General features: G+C 48.3%; 1 protein-coding gene across 3 annotated transcripts in view; it reads right to left on the reverse strand.

Annotated features, from left to right (window-relative positions):
* Positions 1 to 21,487, reverse strand: part of ABCC1 (ATP binding cassette subfamily C member 1 (ABCC1 blood group)) — a 195,477-nt gene that overhangs the window by 5,287 nt on the left and 168,703 nt on the right. For all 3 annotated transcript variants that reach the window (XM_017871711.1, XM_017871712.1, XM_017871713.1), the window contains 6 exons: positions 15,898 to 16,097; positions 13,087 to 13,213; positions 12,113 to 12,214; positions 5,692 to 5,838; positions 3,200 to 3,358; positions 1,076 to 1,242 (listed from right to left, as the gene is read on the reverse strand). In XM_017871711.1, the coding sequence (XP_017727200.1) occupies positions 1,076 to 1,242; positions 3,200 to 3,358; positions 5,692 to 5,838; positions 12,113 to 12,214; positions 13,087 to 13,213; positions 15,898 to 16,097 (902 nt within the window). The remainder of the gene's footprint in view (positions 1 to 1,075; positions 1,243 to 3,199; positions 3,359 to 5,691; positions 5,839 to 12,112; positions 12,215 to 13,086; positions 13,214 to 15,897; positions 16,098 to 21,487) is intronic.

Genomic DNA, 21,487 nt, shown 5'->3' on the forward strand with positions numbered 1-21,487 from the left:
ACTAAAAATGCAAAAATTAACTGGGTGTGGTGGCAGGCACCTGTCATCCCAGCTACTTGGGAGGCAGAGGCAGGACAACTGCTTGAGCCTGGGGCGGAGGTTGCGCCACTGCACTCCAGCCTGGGTGACAGAGTGAGACTCCCTGTCTCAGAAAAAAAAAAAAAAAAAGGGCTAATATCCATGCATCCCTATCCAACTGTGGGGCCATGACAGGCGGCTCTGGACTCAGACATGTACCTTGCTTTGGCCAATGGGACACTGGCAAACATAACATCAGCCAAAAGAATACTGTGAGATGCACATGGGTGCTTGCACGCTCTTGTGCCCCTGCCATGGCCATGACATGCCAAACTGGTCTGCTGGAATGAGGGATGCATGGAGTATACCCTTCTTGCCCTACCTGAGGCCAACAGCCAGCTGACCCTGAGATCAGCCAACAGCCAGCTGACCCCCAGACATGCATGTGAGCCCAGCCAAGATCAGCAGAGTCACCTGGCTGACTGCCCTCGTATGGCAGCAATGATCACTACTTTATGGTTGGACGTGACTGAGGCTTTATGGTTGGTTGTCATGGAGACGGGTAACAGAAGCAGAAGCAGGCTCTAACACCACCAGAGCGGGACCCCAGAGGTTCTGCTGGTGTGCCAGGCATTCATGCTTTAGTTGCCAGGTCATGGACAGAGCTCCAGGATCCCGGCAGAAGGACCAAGACAGCTGGGGTAGTGCATGGGGACTTGCGGGCTCAGAGCAGTGCCAGTGACCAGCTGGTACAGGAGCCTTTCCAGAGCTTAACGACTGACAGCCACTCTCAACTGAATGGAGCTGGTGTGTATAAAGGGAAATGTACTGGCCATCCTGGTTATTCTACCTCCCGGTACGAAGAGCCTGGATTAAGACCCATTTTACAGATACAGAAACTGAGGCTCCAAGAGGCGAAGGGACAAATGGTTTATCTGCGGCACAGCTGGGACTCAAATCCAGGTCGGACGCAGACCTGGACAGACTCTTCAAACACCCCTACCAAGGTGGCACCCAGGACACCTTATCTGGTGTCTCCCCGTTCACCCCCGCCTACCTGAGGTTCTCCCCGCCTTCTGCACACTCGTGGTCCAGCTTGTCAGGAAGGGCTGACACGAAGTCCTTCAGGTGGGCCAGCTCCAGGGACGTCCAGACTTCTTCGTCCGAGTACTGGCTGAACGGGTCCAGGTTCATGCGGAGGGAACCCGAAAACAAAACAGGGTCCTGTTCAGAGAGAAGAGAGTGGACTACGTCACGCTGACATGCATGGAGACGAGGTGAGGCCTAAGGACCTCCGGCCAGGACTGCTGAAGGTGGGGTGTCAGAGCTCCTTGGAATCACTATTTCTGCAGATGCTAATAATGGAGAAAAAGGCCAGGTACAGTGGTTCACACCTGTAATCCCAGCACTTTGGGAGGCTGAGGCGAGCGGATCACTTGAGGTCAGGAGTTCGAGACCAGCCTGACCAACAGGGCGAAACCCTGTCTCTACTAAAAATACAAAAATGAGCTGGGCATGGTGGTGCACACCTGCAGTCCCAGCTACTCGGGAGGCTGAGGCAGGAGAATCACTTGAACTTGGGAGACAGAGGTTACAGTGAGCCAAGATCATGCCACTGCACTCCAGCCCGGGTGACACAGCGAGACTCTGTCTCAAAAACAAAACAAAACAAAATTCCTTAATGATGGAAAAATTTAAAAAGTCTGGAAAATCTGAGTTTGGCAGAATAAAAGATTTCCTTTCCATACAACTTCCTAGAGCCTTCAATATGCAAGTGGGTTGAGAACCTCCCAAAATGAGATACAGCACAGGTGATTCCTAACATAAAGTCCCATGGATTCTCCCATCCTCCAACTCTAAAAGAGAATCTTGTAAGAAACATTAGGGAAGATTACACTAAAAGGCAACATATCAAGAAATCCACCTGCTGGGATTGGTCTAGAAAATCATTATTTCAGCCAGGCATGTTGGCTCATCCCAGCACTATGGGAGGCCGAGGCAGGCAGATCACTTGAGGCCAGGAGATTGAGACCAGCCTAGGTAACACGGTAAAACCCTGTCTCTACCAAAAATGCAAAAACTAGCCAGGCGTGGTGGTGCACACCTGTAATCCCAGCTACTTGGCAGGCTGAGGCAGGAGAATCGCTTGAACCTAGGAGGTGGAGGTTGCAGTAAGCTGAGATCATGCCACAGAACTGGGTGACACAGTGAGACTCCGTCTCAATTAAAAAAAAAGAAGAAGAAGAAGAAGAAGAAGAAGGAAAATCCTTATTTCTCACCAAATACTGCATGTTCTCACTTGTAAGTAGGAGCTAAACTCTGGGTACTCATGGATGTGAAGATGGAAATGATAGACACCAGAACCTCCAAAAGCAGGGACAGATGGAGGAGGGTAATGGTTGAGAAACTATCTCTCGAGTACTTTATTCAATATTTGGGTGATGAGATCCATAGAAGCCCAAGCGTCAGCATCACACAATACACCCATGTAACAAGCCTGCAGGTGCACCCCGTGAATCTAAAATTAAAAAGTCTTATTTCTTGTCTAGCTCGTGGAAGGGTTAGAGAGTCTCAGTCTGACTCTGGCAGCAGAGAGAGAAGATCGTGTCTTTTTGGATTTTTCTAGATGCTCCAAAACTACCCCTTGCGGGGACGGGAAGTTGGGGCTGATAGTTAATTCCCACATTGTTAATCGTATGCTAACATGAAATTCAGGGAAGCAGCAGCACAGCCTAACTTCAATAAAAACAACGAAGGCCAGGCACGGTGGCTCACGCCTGTAATCCCAGCACTTTCAGAGGCCAAGGTGGGTGAATCACTGGAGCCCAGGAATTCAAGAGCAGCCTGGGCAACATGATGAAACCACATCTCCACAAAAAATACAAAAAAAATGTAGCTGGGCGTGGTGGCGTGTGCCTATAGTCCTAGCTACTCAGGAGGCTGGGATGGGAGAATTGCTTGAGCCTCAGAGACGGAGGGTGCCGTGAGCTGAGATTGCGCCAGTGCACTCCAGCCTGGGCAACAGAGCGAGATCCTGTTTCAGAAAACACAAAACAAAACGAGAAAACAACAAAGTAGGGCCAAATGTATGTTTGCCCCCAAAATATACACACTTCACTGTTAGTGCAATCACAGGGCTTGCCAGCCCTGGCTCGCCGCCTGGGCCGCACCCAGACCCCACCTGGGGGATGATGGTGATCTTGAAGCGGAGCTCGTGCAGGCCGATCCTGGCGATGTTGATGCCATCGATGACGATCTCTCCTTCGGCAGACTCGTTGATCCGAAATAAGCCCAGCGTCAGGGATGACTTCCCAGCTCCCGTCCGTCCCACAATGCCGACCTGCAGGACGGAAGGGTGCGGGTGTGGTGGGAATGCTGGCATCCGGACTGGTCCCTGCCCCACAGTGCCCTCATCTCGGCCCCACCTCAGGCATCAGTCATCTGGTCGACCCAACTCCACAGCCCTCTCCCTCGCCTGCTGCCCAGAGACACTCCTTTAAGTGTTTCAGTCGAAGGTCAAGAAGGACTCTCTCTTCCCTTTGCCAGGCTCCTGAAAGGAATTACTCAGCTTTTTATAAGTTACTAGAGACCTCAAAAGAGATACAGAAGAGGCAGAAGGAATTTCCAACAAAGCCCTATTTGTTTCAACTCAAGTAACTCTTAAGTAATAATCAGGCATTTCCTCATTTCCCCACGCTGTTTTTCACACCTCTGATGGTGAGTTTCCCATCATGAGCTGTTGAAATATCTGAAAGATTCAGGCAGACCTTCTGGCCCTTTGCTATGACCTGGTCTCTGCGCATCCTCTCTTGAAGGAACTAGGTTCTCCAGCTAACGGTCAATGACTGACGCTCCTGATCTCCAATTCTCCCCTTCCTGTTGGGCTCCGGAGAGGTGGGCTTCCTCTACCCTCCTACAGGGGTGTCACAGAGCAGCATGCGTGCAAAAATTCTCATGACGTGAGCAAAGTCATAAAGACTCAATAAGGACTGGGGCGTGGTGGCTCGTGCCTATAGTCCCAGCACTTTGGGAGGCCAATGCGGGTGGATCACAGAAGGTCAGGAGTTTGAGATTAGCCTGGCCAACATGGTGAAACTCCATCTCTACTAAAACTACAAAAATTAGCTGGGCATGGTGGCGGGCACCTATAGTCCCAGATACTCAGGAGACTGAGGCAGGAGAATCACTTGAACCTGGGGACGGAGGTTGCAGTGAGCCGATATAGCACCACTGGACTCCAGCCTGGATGACAGAGTGAGACCCTGTCTCAAAACAAAACAAAATAAAAAAAAAAAGACAGCAAGAACATCACCCACTCTGCTCTTCTCTGTATCTCAGACAGAAATTATCTGCTGGGAACAGAATGTTCTGAGCTTTGTGGGAGGGACGTAAGAACAATTCAACAAGTCCATATGTTCAGAGGTGAAAGCAGCCTTGTTCCCCAGCAAATGGCCAGCAATATTCTCAGAACGATTCCAGAGGACAGCCTAAGGGTCTCGCTCAGGTCAAGGAACCTCTTCCAAGAAAAGCTCAGAACCAAGAGAAGGTTCCAAAATTCTGACGAGTTCTCACTTCCCTTAAGCCATTCCCTAGAAGGGATGGTGACCCCTTATTCTAGAGATCACAGATTCTGATGTCTTGGAGGGGCCAAGTAGGCACTGAATGGGACAGGGAGGGACTGGGGTGAACCAGGAGGCTCACAGGCTGTCTATAAAGAGCCAGGCCCAATGTTGCCAGATGTTCTGATCTTCCAAAAAAAGCAGAAAATAAATTTTTATATTAAGTGTTCCAGATTTTTTAGTATTTGCAACTTATTCAAATTTCTTCCAGGCTGGGTGTGGTGGTTCACACCTGAAATCCCAGCACTTGGGGAGGCCGAGGCGGGTGGATCACTTGAGGTCAGGAGTTCAAGACCAGCCTGGCCAACATGGCAAAACCCCATCTCTACTAATAATACAAAAATCAGCCACCACGCCTGTAATCCCAGCTACTCGGGAGGCTGAGGCAAGAGAATCACTTGAACCCGGGGAGGCAGAAGTTGCAGTGAGCTAAGATTGGGCCCCTGCACTCTGGCCTGGGCAACAGAGTAAGACTCTACCTCAAAAAACAAACAAACAAACAAACAAACAAAATTCTTCCGGGGCCAGGAATGGTGGCTGATTCCTGTAATCCCAGCACTTTGGGAAGCTGAGGCAGGCAGATCAGTTGAGCTAAAGAGTTCCAGACCAGCCTGGGCAACATAGTAAGACCCCCATCTCTACAAAAAAATACAAAACTAGCCAGGTGTAGTGGCACACACCTGTAATCCCAACCACTCGCAGTCCCCCGACTTGGGAGGCTGTGGTTGCAGTGGGCTGAGATGACACCACTGCACTCTAGCCTGGGCAACAGAGTGAGACTCTGTCTCAAAAAAAAAAAAATCTTCCAAAACATATCTGTGGGGCTCATTTGGTCTTTGGACTGTCAGTTCGCCTAAAAGCCTTCACTTCTACAAGTTGGATGCGCTCTCAACAGCTTTTACTGCCATGCTCCACTCCCATCCCCTGAAAATCCATTCAAGTGGAGGTGTGGAGCTGTAAGTGACTGCGGAGACGCCACAGCTTGATTCATCAGCCTGGTGGCACCCTGTGCCCGACTGGGGATGGGTAGAGGAATGGGGCCATGTGTACCCACCTTTTCTCCCCCATTGATGGTGACATTGATGTGCCTGAGAACGAAGTCCAGGTCCTCTCGGTACCGCAGGCAGTAGTTCCGGAATTCCACTCGGCCCACCTGGGGCCAGTTGCTGGGCGGAGCTGTCTCCTGGATTTGCCAAGGCGCCTTCGATAGCAGCAGAGGGAGAGAGTAAGGAATTCCCAGTCCATCCTGGAAAGCCGTGACTCCCCCGACCCCCCACCCCCTTACTCATGCTGCTGCCAAAGGTGGCCTCCCAGGCCTCAGCACTTGGGGGTTGCCCTTCCTGAAACGTTCTTCCCCAAAAGACCCCCTTGCATCCTGTGGATCTCTGGTCGATGCAGAGCGCCCTTCCAGCCCTGTGTCCCTCTGTCCCCTCCCACGCTGCCTTCTTCTTCAGGGCACTGCCTGTCCCCAGCCCTCTCGGGGCTCGTACGCTTGAGTGTATACACTGTCTCCCACGCCCACTGCACCATCCACTCCATGAGGACAGGCTCTAATTGTTCACTGCTGTATCCCAGGGCTCAGAGTACATAGTAGGTGTTCAATAAATATGAACATAAACAAGAAGAGTGACATAGCTGCTGACATAGAAAGTGAACCAGTGGTAGAAGGCACAGAAACTGAGGGGACATAATCATCACTCAGTAGGACAGAGACACCTTCTGTAATGCCGGCAGCTCTCTGTGATACATAATTGCTGACTGGACCACAGTAGTCCATTTTTGTCTGCCAGAATTAACCTGATGTTCATGTTCACCTTTCTCTTAAAATAATTGAATAACTGACTTCTACAGACATTGCTTTTTTTTTGAGATGGCGTCTCATTCTGTCTCCCAGGCTGGAGTGCAGTGGCATGATCTCAGCTCATTGCAACCTCTGCCTCCCAGGTTAAAATGATTCTCCTGCTTCAGTCTCCTGAGTAGCTGGGATTACAGGCACCCGCCACCACACCCAGCTAATTTATGTGTATTTGGTAGAGACAGGGTTTCACCATGTTGACCAGGATGGTCTCTAACTCCTGACCTCAGGTGATCTGCCCACCTCGACCTCCCAAAGTGCTGGGATTACAGGCGTGAGCCACCGCGCCCGGTTACAGACAACGTTCTTTAATGTGAACATGATAGGTAAACTTCATAAGAATTTTTCTGATAAAATAGAAATGTTGCCCCCAGATTCTTTTAACGTCAAGGAAATGGATAACAGCTTGTCAGAGGCTTCCTATGGAAGAAAGAATTTTTTAGATAGCTATCATTAGGTTGGATAAGGTAATAGATATATTTCAAAAGAGCAAGTGGAGGTATATCTTATCCGTATCTTTAGGCTGATGCAGAATTTTAAGGTTTAGACAGCAGTGTGACATTTTACGCACAGGCTGGCTCTAGGTATTTGAGGAGCACAATACAGAGATTTTAATAAGTGATTTTGTAAAATCTACACTGTGGTCTCTGTTTCTCTAAAGTAAATGTTTGTGATTTGCTCCTCACACCGCAGTGAGTAAAAAAGAAACACGAGGGAGGCCGAGGCGGGCGGATCACAAGGTCAGGAGATCGAGACCGTCCTGGCTAACACGGTGAAACCCCGTCTCTACTAAAAATACAAAAAAATAGCCGGGTGTGGTGTTGGGCGCCTGTAGTCCCAGCTACTCGGGAGGCTGAGGCAGGAGAATGGCGTGAACCTGGGAGGCGGAGCTTGCAGTGAGCTGAGATCCGGCCACTGCACTCCAGCCCGGGCGACAGAGCAGGACTCCGTCTCAAAAAAAAAAAAGAAACAAGAACACAATAACATAAATATTGACATATGTTGGGTAAATTTTGTTTTTAGATGCCAAAAAAACTTATTTTTTGATAAAATTTTTTTAAAATAAATATTTATAAACAAACGGAGTCAATAAAATGAGTGGTCTTCTCCGGACAGGCATGAGAATAACAGTGAGCTATCCTGGCTGCCCACCCCGGCAGGAAGACAAGGATAAAAGCAGCAGCTGTATCAGTGCCTCATCCAGTCCTCACAGCAATCCCATGTGGGGGATCCTTTTACTATCCCCAGTTTACACACAAGAAGACTGAGGCACAGAGAGGGGCGGTGACTTGCCCAGGGACATACCACCCTCATTCCGAAAAGTAGTTCAGTTCAGCATTTACTGAGGCCCACAGCGGGATGTGGCCTGGGCCAGGTTCGGTGGTTTTAGCCCCGGGGTGTGCACGTTCCTCTAGGGCACACACAGGTGCTGAACCAGGCTGCAGAGCATATGGCCAAGCTTGGGGCACAGCAGACAGCACATAACAAGAAAACGCCGGGTACCTTTTAGGCAAGACACGCAGCCCTTTTGTGGGTGTGCCATAAAATAACAGCGTTGCCAGGCGCGGTGGCTCACACCTGTAATCCCAGCACTTAGGGAGGCCGAGGCGGGCAGATCACTTGAGGTCAGGGGTTTGAGACCAGCCTGACCAACACGGTGAAACCCTGGCTCTACTAAAAATACACAAATTAGCTGAGCCTGATGGTTGGGAGCCTGTAATCTCAGCTACTTGGGAGGCTGAGGCAGGAGGATAACTAGAACCTGGGAGGCAGAGGTTGCAGTGAGCCAAAGTGCTAGGATTACAGGCCTGAGCTACTGTGCGCGGCCAACAAGTAAGTGTTACTGAGCGCTTTCAATGCACCTAATGCAAGTTACTCTGCTCAGCACTTGAGACCCATGATCTCATCTGAGCCTCACAGCAGCCCTTAGAGGCAGTGACTATTATTATACGCGGATGCAAAGGGGCCTCATGGTTAAAGAAAAGGTGTCACAGGATAACAGGTAGATCTCACTTATGTTAAAAGAAAAAGAAACAAACAAACACGTGGGGGTATGTGGGAATCCACACAGGAAAGTTCTGGGGGAAATGCACCTGAATGCTAATGGAGCCTTTCTCTGGGAAGGAGAGGAACCGGGCAAACAGGAACAAACTTTCTTTTTTTTTTTTTAAGACAGAGTTTTGCTCTTGTTGCCCTGGCTGGAGTCCAATGTCGTGATCTCAGCTCACTGCAACCTCCGCCTCCCGGGTCCCAGTTCAATCAATTCTCCTGCCTCAGCCTGCTGGGTAGCTGGGATTACAGGCATGTGCCACCACACCCAGATAATTTATTTATTTTTAGTAGAGACAGGGTTTCACCATTTTGGCCAGGCTGGTCTCAAACTCCTGACCTTGTGATCTGCCCGCCTTGGTCTTCCAAAGTGCTAGGATTACAGGCATGAGCCACCGTGCCTGGCAACAGGAACCAACTTTCATTCTCTGCCATAAACTTATTTTTTTGGTTTTTTTTTTTTTTTTTTTTTGAGATAGAGTCTTGCTCTGTCACCCAGGCTGGAGTGCAGTGATATGACCTCAGCTCCCTGCAACCTCCACCTCCTGGGTTCCAGCGATCCTCCCACCTCAGCCTCCCAAGTGGCTGGAATTACAGGCACCCACCACCATGCCCGGCTAATTTTTGTATTTTTAGTAGAGACGGGATTTACCATGTTGGCCAGGCTGGTCTCGAACTCCTGGCTTCAAGTGACCAACCCACATTGGCCTCTCAAAGTGCTGGGATTACAAGTGTGGGCCACTGTGTCCAGCCCTGTATTGATATTTTCTTTTTTAAAATAACAAGCATATCTCTATTTTATAATTTATGTATATAATTGAAGGGGAGATGCTATAACAACACAGTGAGGGGAATGGAGAGAAGTATGTGGAACTTTCTATCTGTATATAAAAATACATGTAAATACAGAATAGTGGTAGGACTAATGAGGACGATTACTTTCTCTTGGGTTTGTCAAACACACTCCTTCTAAAAATATAAAAGTCAGTCAAAAGTAAAATGCTTTTGAAAACTGAACTCAGGCCGGGCGTAGTGGCTGACACCTGTGATCCCAGCACTTTGGAAGGCTGAGGCAGGTGGATCACGAGGTCAGGAGTCCGACACCAGCCGGGCCAACAGGGTGAAATCCTGTCTCTACTAAAAATACAAAAATTGCCTGTAATCCCAGCTACTCAGGAGGCTGAGAATCGCTTGAACCCAGGAGGTGGAGGTTGCAGTGAGCTCAGATCATGCCACTGCACTCCAGCCTGCAGCCAGACTCAGTATCAAACAAACAAAAAAACAAAACTGAATTCAATCAAACTGCATGCTTTAACTAGGTGAATTGCGTGGCATGTGAAATTCACATGTCAATGAGGCTATTATAAAAACTAATGAAATAAGTTAGCTGGGCAGGATGGCAGGTGCTTGTAATCCCAGCTACTTGGGAGGCTGAGGCAGGAGAATCACTTGAACCCAGGAGGTGGAGGTTGCAGTGAGCCGAGATCATGCCACTGCATTCCAGCCTGGGCAAAAAAAGCAAAATTCCATCCAAAAAAACAAAAAACAAGCCAAATCCAACCTAATGAAATGCCCTATAAATGAATTAAATAAATTTTAGTGTCAAGTTGGAAGCTGCTGGTGTAATGCACCCTTGGTTCCTCACGGGGGCACTCATGCCATTCTTACAATGCTCACCCGTGACACGGACCGGTTCACCCAGTTAGAATGTTAAAGGAGTGGGTTGAGGTCACCTCTGTGAATTTCTCAGGAGGACAGACCTTGCGGAGGCCTTCGTCTCACTCCCAAGGGGCATCTCCTCAGGAGGCTGTGTAGCATGACCCCCATGGCACTGGACAGTGTCTCCGAGAAGGTACAGGCTCAATACCTAGGTCTACCATTTACCAGCTATGTGATCTTGGGCAAATAACTTCACCTTTTTGTCTCAGTTTCCTCACTTGTAAAACTGGGGTGATAATAACACCTAAATCATAGGGCTGGGCCAAGCACGGTGGCTCTCGCTTGTAACCCCAGCACTTTGGGAGGCCAAGGCAGGAAGATCACTCGAGCTCAGGAGATCGAGACCAGTCTGGGCAACACGGCCAAACCCCATCTCTACTAAAAATACAAAAATCAGCGGGCGTGATGGCGTGCACCTGTGGTACCAGACACTCAGGAGGCAGAGGTAGGAGAATCACTTGAGCCTGGGCGGCAACGAGTGAGATCACGCTACACTCCAGCCCGGGCAAGAGTGAGACTGTGTCTCAGAAATCAATCATAGGGCAGGGTAAATTGAGCATATTACTCTGTGTTAAACGTTTAGGTCTGGGTCTGACATTCTACAAGGCACTACGTGTGTCCCTGTTATCATTACTGGGGGGGGTGGGGGTGTCGCCAGGCATTACTGTGATTATCACTGCTGTTCCTACTCGTGCTGGTGTTCAGGGCCTAAGAAGGCAGTTATTAAGGGCAACGCGACATCAAAGACTGGAGGCACAGGTGCTAGTCCCGGCTGTTCTACCAAGCCATGTGGGACCTTGGATCCGCCATCGTGCCTCCCCAGGTTCCCTGTTTCTCCATCTATCAAAAGAGGGCTGGGGTTAAACAACTGCAGGGTTTCCCAAACTTTGGTCAGTTCCTGGCTACATCACTTGTGTAGTATGCATGGACTCATTCTCTTGTTGTTTTAATATGCTTAATCAAGTCACTTGGGCTTCATTTCTCAACTTAAGAGGAATATTTATTACAATCACAAATGGAAAAGTAGTAGTATTTTCCGTAACAGGAGTCCCCCATACAAATACATAATAGGGCGGGTGCAGTGGCTCAAGCCTGTAATCCCAGCACTTTGGGAGGCTGAGGAAGGCGGATCACCTGAGGTCAAGAGTTCGAGACCAGCCTGGCCAACTTAGTGAAACCCCCATCTCTACTAAAAATACAAAAATCAGCCAGGCATGATGGCAGGCACCTGTAATCCCAGCTATTCTGGAGGCTGAGGTGGGAGAATTACTTGAACCCGGGAGGTGGAGGTTGCAGTGAGCCGAGATCACACCTCTGCACTCCAGCCTGGGCAACAGTGAGACTCCATCTCACATACAAAAAAACCAAATATATAACAAACAACAGAAGGTTATTTTTGATAGACAGAGACCATCCTGTTGAGGCTCTAAGTGTGAAGGCTGCTGTTTAGCTGTCTGTTGAAGGGAGATCATCTCAACTGCTAAGGTGTTAAAGACCTGCTAGCACCAGACCAAGACTTTCTCTGTGATACTGTTCAAACTTATGAAAGAGAACTAGAGGGGGACCTTCTTCACAATGTGAATACCTTCTGAACACGCTGACAGCATCCCACAGTCTCGTATATGGATACCCCAAATCCTGGGGAAAGCCGGTAAATTATTTTCACCCTAAAACTGAGCTCTAAGTAAGTGCTGCAAAAAGACTGGACAAGCGTAAGACGCACTTCTACCTGGTAGGGTATCCAGTTCACTCTCCTGCTCAGAGGCAGAGGTGCACAGGATAGGGCTCAGAGATGTCCTCGGGGTAAAGCTACACCAAAGACCTACAGGTCCGGCCAGGGGCCCTTGCCTACCTCCTTCTCAGTCTCTGAATACTCCTTGAGTCTCTCCACGGCCACGATGTTGGTTTCCATCTCAGATGACATCCGAACCAGCCAGTTCAAGTACGTGGTGACCTGCAAGTGGAAGAGTCACGTGGCATTTCTAGAATGAGCAGGCATATTTTTCTTTCTTTTCTTTTTCCACTGAGATAACAGGAAACAAATTATTTTCAACAAGTATGAATTATGGGAGGCCAAGACAGGCAGATCACCTGAGGTCAGGGGTTTGAGACCAGCCTGGCCAACATGGCGAAACCCCATCAGTTGCTACTAAAAATACAAAAATTAGCCAGCTGTGGTGATGCACGCCTGTAACCCCAGCTATTTGGGGGGCTGAGGCAGGAGAATCACTTGAACCCAGGAGGCAGAGGTTGCAGTGAGCCAAGATCACGCCACAGCATTCCAGCCTGGGCAACAGAGTGAGACTCTGTCTCCAAAAAAAAAAAAAAAAGTAATGAATTATGAAACAGGTAAGAAAGGTACAGAAATGAACAAACCCAGCTATAGCCATCACCCAGGCCTGCCACCTTGCTATCTCCTAAGCACATACCACGTTTCCAAAATAACTCATGGGTCACAAAAGTAATAAGAAACTGGAAAATATTTTTAACCAGGTGACAATATGAAAACACAATGTATCACCATTCGTGAGATGCAGCTAAAGCAGTTCTTAGAGGGAAATTCATAGTTTTAAAAGCATTCCCCTCGTAGCTGGAAGTATCCTCTTGGGCCACCAAGGAATCTTGGTGACTGACGCGGAAATATTGGACTCATGTCAAATCCCTCTCCTGCTGTAGTTGGTCACCAGGCGCTGTACCCACTCCTGAAACTCCATGCCTCCCACGTTCCTCTCCCCCGTTGCTGTTGGAGTTGGAATCCAAAGAAAAGGACAACTGGCTCCCCCATTAACAGACTTTAATAATCCAGTCACGAGCATCCCTTCTTACCTGCAATGAGTAAGACACTGAGAGGCCCACCAAGCCCGCACTAAGGCTGTGCCTGGAGATCACCGCGAACAGGGCAGCAAACAGAACGATGCAGTTGCCCACACACTCCAACCGCACGGCCAGCCACCTGCGCCAAGACACACAGGCAGACAAACAGGCGTGGAGTCAGCTTTACACCGACTTGGCTTACAGCTCTTGGGGGCAGAAGGGGATTCTTTGCTAACTCAAGTAACTCCGCAATAGTTCCAGAGAGTCTTTTCTGGCACTGCTTTTTCAAAACATGCATAATGGGCGCAGAGGAGGGAGGGCCGAAAGGGCACGATGCCAGTAAATCCTCATGAATCTGGCAAACCCATGGATTAAAACACAGCTCTCCAGAGGCAATCTTCCCTGGAATCTGAAGCTTGCCTTTTTAAAAACCAACTTTTTTCTCATTAAAGTCTTTAAAATATATACATATAGGCCGGGCGCAGTGGCTAACGCCTGTAATCATCTCTCTCTCTCTCTCTCTCTCTCTCTCTGTGTGTGTGTGTATGTGTATATATACACACATATATATACACACACATATATACATGTGTGTGTATATACATACACACACACATATATAATGCATTAACAACAACAAAAAAGACATCCTGGAAATTCCTAAATACTAAGAAGACATCAACTATAAGAGACACCAGTGATTTAAAAATAACCATCATTATTTCTCAGCCTTTTGGCTAAGCACAAGTAGAAAATAACAGTCTCTTGCTACGAGACAGATCTGAGAGGGCAGAGGGTAACGAGCACGAGTAAACATCACTGTAACGCTCCCAAACCCAGACTCTTCTTCATTTCAAAATGTGAAAATACACTATTTTATCCTTTAAAATAGAAATGGAAATCTTGTTTTCTGTCGTTTTGTTTTTTTGAGATGGGGTCTTGCTCTGTCATCCAGGCTGGAGTGTGGATGACATGACCACAGCTCATTGCAGCCTCAACCTTCCAGGTTCAAGTGATCTCCCTGCCTCAGCCTGAGTAGCTGGGACTACAGGCCCACGCCACCACACCTGGCTAATTTTTGTTGTTGTTGTTTATTTTTTTCTTTTTTTTTCAGCGACAGGGTCTCCCTACAGTGCCCAGGCTGGTCTCGAACTCTTGGTCTCAAGCGACCCTCCTGCCTTGGCCACCCAAAGTGCTGGGATTACAGGTGTGAACACTGTGCCCGGTCAACTTATTTGTTTAAAGCTAGATTTCGTATGGTATCACGTAGCATCAGACCTACTTTATTTTACTTTTTATTTTATTCTTCTCTTCTCTCCTGTGCTATTCTATGATTTTTTGAGATGGAGTTTTGCTCTTGTTGCCCAGGCTGGAGTGCAATGGCGCAGACTGGGCTCACTGAAACCTCTGCCTCCTGGGTTCAAGTGATTCTTCTGCCTCAGCCTCCCAAGTAGTTGGGCACCCACCACCATGCCCAGCTAATTTTTTTTTTTTGTATTTTTAATATAGATGGAGTTTTACCATGTTGACCAGGCTCGTGTCGAACTCCTGACTTCAGGTGATCCACCCACCTTGGCCTCCCAAAGTGCTGGGATTACAGACGTGAGCCACCGTGCCTGGCCACCTTATTTGTTTAAAGCTAGGCTTTGTATGATATCATATAGCACTATAACTATTACTTTAATGTTCTAATATAAAGCATTCTAGGAAGATGGGGTGTTGATCTTTTCTCCATTGCAGCCCTTATGAACCATGTGATTGATCCTTACTACTCCGGCAGACACAGCCAGATTGTGACAAACTCCCTAAAAATTCTGCAAGGGAAGTCAAGGTCCCTCGTCATTCAGGGTTGGCCCACCCAGGTTTACACTTGGGATTAGAGTGTGTAAGATGGGCTCATGGTTATGGGACACCTCTGGGGTGTTGTCACTTTTTCAGAAAAGTCTATCAGGATGCAAATGGGTAAGAGAGATGCTATTTTAGGGGTAAGTCAGACATTTCTCTAAATTCAGCAAACAATTAGCAAACTTCTGCCTCTTTTGGATTGATGCTATTATCTGTGATCCACAAGGTGTCAAATCTCCCACCCCATCTCCTTTTTTTGTTTTTCCAGAGACAGGATCTCATTCTGTCGCCCAGGCTGGAGTGCAGTGGTGCAATCATAGCTCAATGCAACTTTGAACTCCTGGGCTCAAACAATCCTCCAGCCTCAGCGTCTCGAGAAGCTAGGACTACAGGCACACACCACCATGACAGGCTACTTTTTTTTTTTTTAAGAGAGATGGGGGTCTTGCTATAGTTGCCCAGGCTGGCCTGGAATCCCTGGCCTCAAGGTATCCTCCTGCCTCAGCCTCCCAAAGTACTGAGATTATAGGCCTTAGCCATGACATCTGGCCCACAAGATGACAATCTCATATGGTTCAGTTTAGTATTAGTAAATTGCTTCTGACACACTTCACCCAGGGGTGCATGATCACCCCCAGACAGGAACAGCAGCATGAAGATACTCAATAGCAAAGTCTGTCACTGAAAGTCTTGCCTCACTAGGACGACAGTTAATGGGAAACACCTGCAGGGCTTTCTGACTCCAGAACAACTGTGTCCCTGCACTTAAATGCCCCGGGCACTACCTGTCTACAGTGCTGCTGTCTGCCCTTAATGATTCATCTGTCCTCCACGCTCATCAAGCCTCTCTCCATCCTTTCTGCAAAGGCCCAGGTTTGGCTTTGTACCCAGCTGAAGATACGAGGAAGAGATCGAGGCAATGGCACAAGGTGCTAAGGCGGCCTCCTCCACCTCCTCCTGTGGGCCCACCATGCCCACCTGTTGGCCACGATGCTAGGGTAATAGGCCTTCTGGTTCTCGTCCACCTTCAGGTCACTCTGGTGAATGAAGCGCTCCTGCTCCTCGAAGGCTCGAATGACGCTGACCCCCAGCAAGGTCTCGTTGAAATGGGAATAGACTGGGGAGCGGCTGACGGACTCGAGGCGCTTCAGCTGCCGGGAGGAGGCCACGTAGAACCTCTGGAGTAGAGAACAGATGCGGGGAGTTGATGAACGTTCCCTCATCCCATCCTCCCAGGGCAGGGTTGTGCTGGACAAAGTCTAGACGTAACCGATACCTCCAGGAAGCAAAATGTTAGAGCTGGGCTGCTGCCACAGGGGTGCCCGTGCACCTGGTGAAGCACAGGGATAGCACCACCAATGACAAGGACGGTCACGATTAACAGCTCATGCTTATACCAAGACCACCGCCCCAGGCATAGTTCTAAGCATTTTTACAAACATCAGTTCATTCAATCCTCACAAAAAACCTATGAGGTGCTCCTTCCTATATATGATGAGTAAACTAAGGCACAAAGAAGCTAGTTAATCTCTTCCCCAAGGTGACGTGGCTAGCAAGGGGCAGAGCTGGGATTCAAACCCAGGACATCTGGACTGCAAAGGGCTAACCTCTACCCTGTACTGCCTCTCTGAAGCCTTTCACCTCTGGAGGTTTCTGGAACCAGCAGTATTGTTTTGGGCATAGGCTTTGAGGTCAACGAGACCTCAGTTCAAATCCTGACTCAACTACTGACTGGCAATATAAACACGGCTAACACTTTATTTCTCTAAGCCTCAGTTTCCTCATCTGTAAAATGGGAACAACAAGGCTTGCTTGGCCAGGTGTGGTGGCTCATGCTTGTAATACCCACACTTTAGGAGCCAGAGGCGGGAGATCACTTGAGGTCAGGAGTTTGAGATCAGCCCAGCCATATGGCAAAACACCATCTCTACAAAAATAAAAAATTATTTTAAAAAAACCCACAAGGCTTGCTTCACAGGGTCATTGTGAGGGTGACATGTAAGAATTACAATCTTACATGTGAGGTATATTTGCATGGATACATTATTTCATAAATCATATAGATACACATGATGTCACCAAGCACAGTGCCTGGTAATATTAGGTTGAACCCTAAGAAATGGCTGTTTCTATGGATAAGAAATGAATATTAGTAATTTCATATAGTTTGACCTAACAGAAAGCACTCAGTTAGCTGGTGACTACTGTTATTAAGTGACAGAATTCCACCTGTTGATCACCTCCCCTCGGGGGTGACTGTGTTCCTGCAATGGCCGGTTCCGGCACACTCAGCCCAGCTGAGATGCCCATGAAAATAAGGTCAATCTCGTCACCCTCCTCCTTCGATGGCCTCCGGGTGCTCTTAAGAGTTGCCAACCACACTTCCCTCAACTCATCTTGTCCTGTAACTCTCCCCTTCCTTTCCTGTACACAGGCCCTGTCTCTACCACCATTCCTGTCCCATCCAGGCCATTCCTCATCACCCAGCAGATGGCAGCACAAATGTCACTTCCTAGGGAAGCCTTTCCCATCCTCCAACATGAGCACCATCTCCAAGCGTCAGTGTCCCAGCTCCTGGGCTACGATGATACGTTTCATAAGCAGCTCCACCCACCCTCGCCGGGAGATGCCTCATCTGCTCTGCCTGCCCCAACCTGGGCATTCAGCCAGTGCCAGGCACCAAGAGCCGCCCGCTAAGTCTCATTAGATTCAGAACAAAAGCCAACCACCCTCTGGAAACTTTGCGGAGCTGTGGATCACAGGCTGCACCAGCCATTTGAGGACACTGCACTCTCTTAGACTAGGTTTTCTCATCTATGCAAAAGGAACTGGTGAGCTCAGGGTTCCCAATTCCAAAAGGTACCTACAATTGCTTATCGACAGCAGAGCTGGGAAAACCAATACAGGGTTGCTAGGAACTCAGCCTCCCTGCGTCCTGCCCTGTGCCAGGTGTACTGGGCTGCTTTGGGGCAGAGTCCAAGAGAGCATCAACAGCAGCAGGTGGCTTTTACGAGGCCTCTGTGGTTGGCAGCTTCTTTCTGGGTGGCGACACAGGCGTTAATTGGAACCACAGATGGAGAGCCTCCTGGGGCCCCAGAAGCTCTGTAAGTAAACCCAGGCACCACACAACCCCATGCAGTCTCAGAATAGCTGTTCTGCCAATTCCTGGAATATGGATCAGATATAATTTCTTCTCCAGCTGTTCCCAACGCCTCCCATGAAATTCAGACCCCTCTGCACGGCTGAAGGCCCAGGTGGTTCTGCCCCATCTTACCCTGGACCACAACTCCTTCCTCTCTCATTGGCTTGCCTTCTGAACAGTCCAGATGCAAATCGCTCTAAAGGGTATTACCTGTTCAATTTCCTCCACTTGCCGCTGCCTCTGAACCTTATTTACTGGAAAAATCTAACCTGAGATGAATATTTGTTCAGGAATGATCTGATTTTTTTTTTAGTTTTTAAGACAGAGTCTTGCTGTGTCACCCAGGCTGGAATGCACTGGCATAATCTCGGCTCATTGCAACCTCTGCCTCCCAGGTTCAAGCAATTCTCCTGCCTCAGCCTCCTGAGTAGCTGGGATTGCAGGCATCCACCACCGCACCTGGCTAATTTTTGTATTTTTAGTAGAGACGGAGTTTCACCATGTTGGCCAGGCTGGTCTCAAACTCCTGGCCTCAGGTGATCCACCTGCCCTGCCGATCTGATGTTTTTTTGAGACAACTTGCTCTGTCACCAAGGCTGACGTGCAGTGGCACAACGTCAGCTCACTGCAACCTTCGCCTCCCAGGCTCAAGTGACCCTTCCACCTCAGCCTCCCAAGTAGGTGGGACTACAGGTGCATGCCACCACACCCAGCTAAGTTTTGTATTTTCGGTAGAGATCAGGTTTTCCCATTTTGCCCAGGCTGGTCTCGAACTCCGGAGCCCAAGCAATCTTCCCGCCTCGGCCTCCCAAAGTGCTGGGATTAGAAGGCGTAAGCCACCGCACCCGACCGAACTTCATGTAAACGATATCTCAATGTACCTCCTCTTTTGTGTCTGGCTTCTTTTGATCACTATAATTATCTGTGAGATAAACCCAAATTGTGTGTATTCGCATTCCATTCCTTTTTACTACTCGGCCATAGATTGTATAATTATATCACAATTTATTTCTCCACAGTCCTGTTAATGGACATTGGAGCTGTTTCCAGTTTGGGGCGATTATGAGTCAAGATGCTGAGAACATTCTAAGCACTGCCTTTGCTTTTTTCTTTTTTTCCATATACACTTAAGAATGAGACTGCCTGGTGAGAGGATAAATGCATGTTTAGCCAAAAGCCATTAAAAAATTTACTATCCTATAATCTTGACCCTTAAAAAGACAATGTTTTCATGTATCCACCTCCCTTCCAGTCCTGCCCACACACATTATGCATTTTATCTCAGTGATGACAGCGCACATACAACTTGGTCCTTTGCTGAAATCATTTCCTTTGTTGTTGAAAAATAAAATCCTTGGTGTTCCAACAGCTGTGTCTTCTAATTATCCCTGCTCAAAGCCACATTGTTCCACTGTGTACCCCTGCTCAAAGCCACATCGCTCCATGGTGTACCCCTGCTCAAAGCCACATCACTCCACGGTGTCCCCAAGGTCCTGCTATTGGCAGACATTTAAGTTGCCCTCAACACTGCATTTGGCCTGGTTTTGGAGTCTTCTTTTTAAGTCTTTCAGGAAATTTTCCAGCTGGCGTATGAACATAGATAACATTTTTAGTAAATGCAAAAAAAAAAAAAAAAAAATGCTGGCACCAATTTCAAGGGGATATAATGAGACTCCGGGAACTCGACCTACTCTCTGATTCCATCACTGTTTGTTCTCTTCAATCAATAGGCCACAGTGCGGTGGGGCGCAAGGGCCGGATGACTGAACCAAGGCCCCCTGGATGTCACCTGAACAGCTGTACAGCATGGTTTGAGATATGCCATACCTCATGGTTTCTTACTCTTGTTTTGCTTTGCAGCTAGAACACTCCCATCTAAACAACCCATCCCTACTGGCAACTGTGCTGCAGTTAATCCTTTAGGGGTAAGTAACGGCACAGTTTTGGAACTGGACAGACTTGAGGTTGCACTCTCAGCTCTCCCACTTAGCAAGATGCTCCACCTGTCAATTGAAAACATGATCTATCCTGCGATATGCTAAGAAACCACACGTGTTTAAAGAACAAAGAACATATAACCATTTCTGCAGAAGGGATGCAGCAGAGACGACTGACTGCCTACACAATTTCTCCTTCCTTCCCAACAGAAACTTCTTTATTTTCTGAGACAGAGTCTCGCTCTGTCACCCAGGATGGAGTGCAGTGGCGCAATCTTGGTTCACTGCAACCTCCGCCTCCCGAGTTCAAGCAATCTCCTGTCTCAGCCTTCCGAGTAGCTGGGATTACAGGCACATGCCATCACACCTGGCTAATTTTTGTATTTTTAGTAGAGACAGGGTTTCACCATATTGGTCAGGCTGGTCTCGAACTCCTGACTTCAGGTGATCCACCTGCCTCAGCCTCCCAAAGGGCTAGAACTACAGGCATGAGCCACCATGCCCAGGCCCAACAGAAACTTCTTGTTGGGAAGTGCTGTGTGCCCAGCTGAAACACAGCACTTCCCAGGGTCCCTTGTGAATAGAGGTGGTCCCATGACTAAGTTCTGGACAATTAGATGTACAGGTGTCCCTCTGATCCAAGGTTTCACTTTCCACGGCTATATGGTTTGGCTGTGTCCCCATCCACACCTCATCCTGAATTGTAGTTCCGTTAATCCCCATGTGTCATCGGAGGGACCAGCTGGAGATAACTGAATCATAGGGGCAGTTTCCCCCGACCTGTTCTCATGATAGTGAGTTAATTCTCACAAGATCTAATGGTTTTAAAAGGGAGCTCCCTGACTTCATGGCACCCTCATTCTTCTTCCTGCCGCCATGTGAAGGAGGACATGTTTGCTTCTCCTTCTGCCATGGCCTCCTCAGCCGTGCGGAACTGTGAGTCAATTACATCTCCTTCCTCAATAAATTACCCAGTATTATTTCTTCATAGCAGCATGAGGGCAAACTAATACACATGGTTTTGGTTATCCATGGTCAACTGAGACAGAAAAACAGTAAATGAAATGAAATAAATAAATGAAATGAAATAAATGAAAAATTTCAGAAATAAATAATGTATAAGTTTTAAATTGTGCACCCTTCTGAGGAGTGCGATGAAATCTCCCCCAGTCCCATCTGGGGCGTGAATCATCCCTTTGTCCAGCAGATCCACGCTGCAGACCCTCCCTGCCAGTTTAGTCACTTAACAGCCATATCGGTTATCAGACTGACTGCCATGGTACTGTAGTGCTTATGTGTAAGTAACCCGAATTTACTCAGTAATGCTCCTGGCTGGGCGCAGTGGCTCATGCCTGTAATCCCAGCACTTTGGGAGGCTGAGACGGGTGGCTCACTTGGGGTCAGGAATTTGAGACAAGCCTAGCCAACATGGTGAAACCTCGTCTCTACTAAAAATACAAAAACTAGCTGGGCGTGGTGCATGCTTGTA

The sequence above is a fragment of the Rhinopithecus bieti genome, unplaced genomic scaffold, assembly GCF_001698545.2.
Source record: "Rhinopithecus bieti isolate Rb0 unplaced genomic scaffold, ASM169854v2 scaffold_6876, whole genome shotgun sequence".
Classification (NCBI taxonomy): Eukaryota; Metazoa; Chordata; class Mammalia; order Primates; family Cercopithecidae; genus Rhinopithecus; species Rhinopithecus bieti.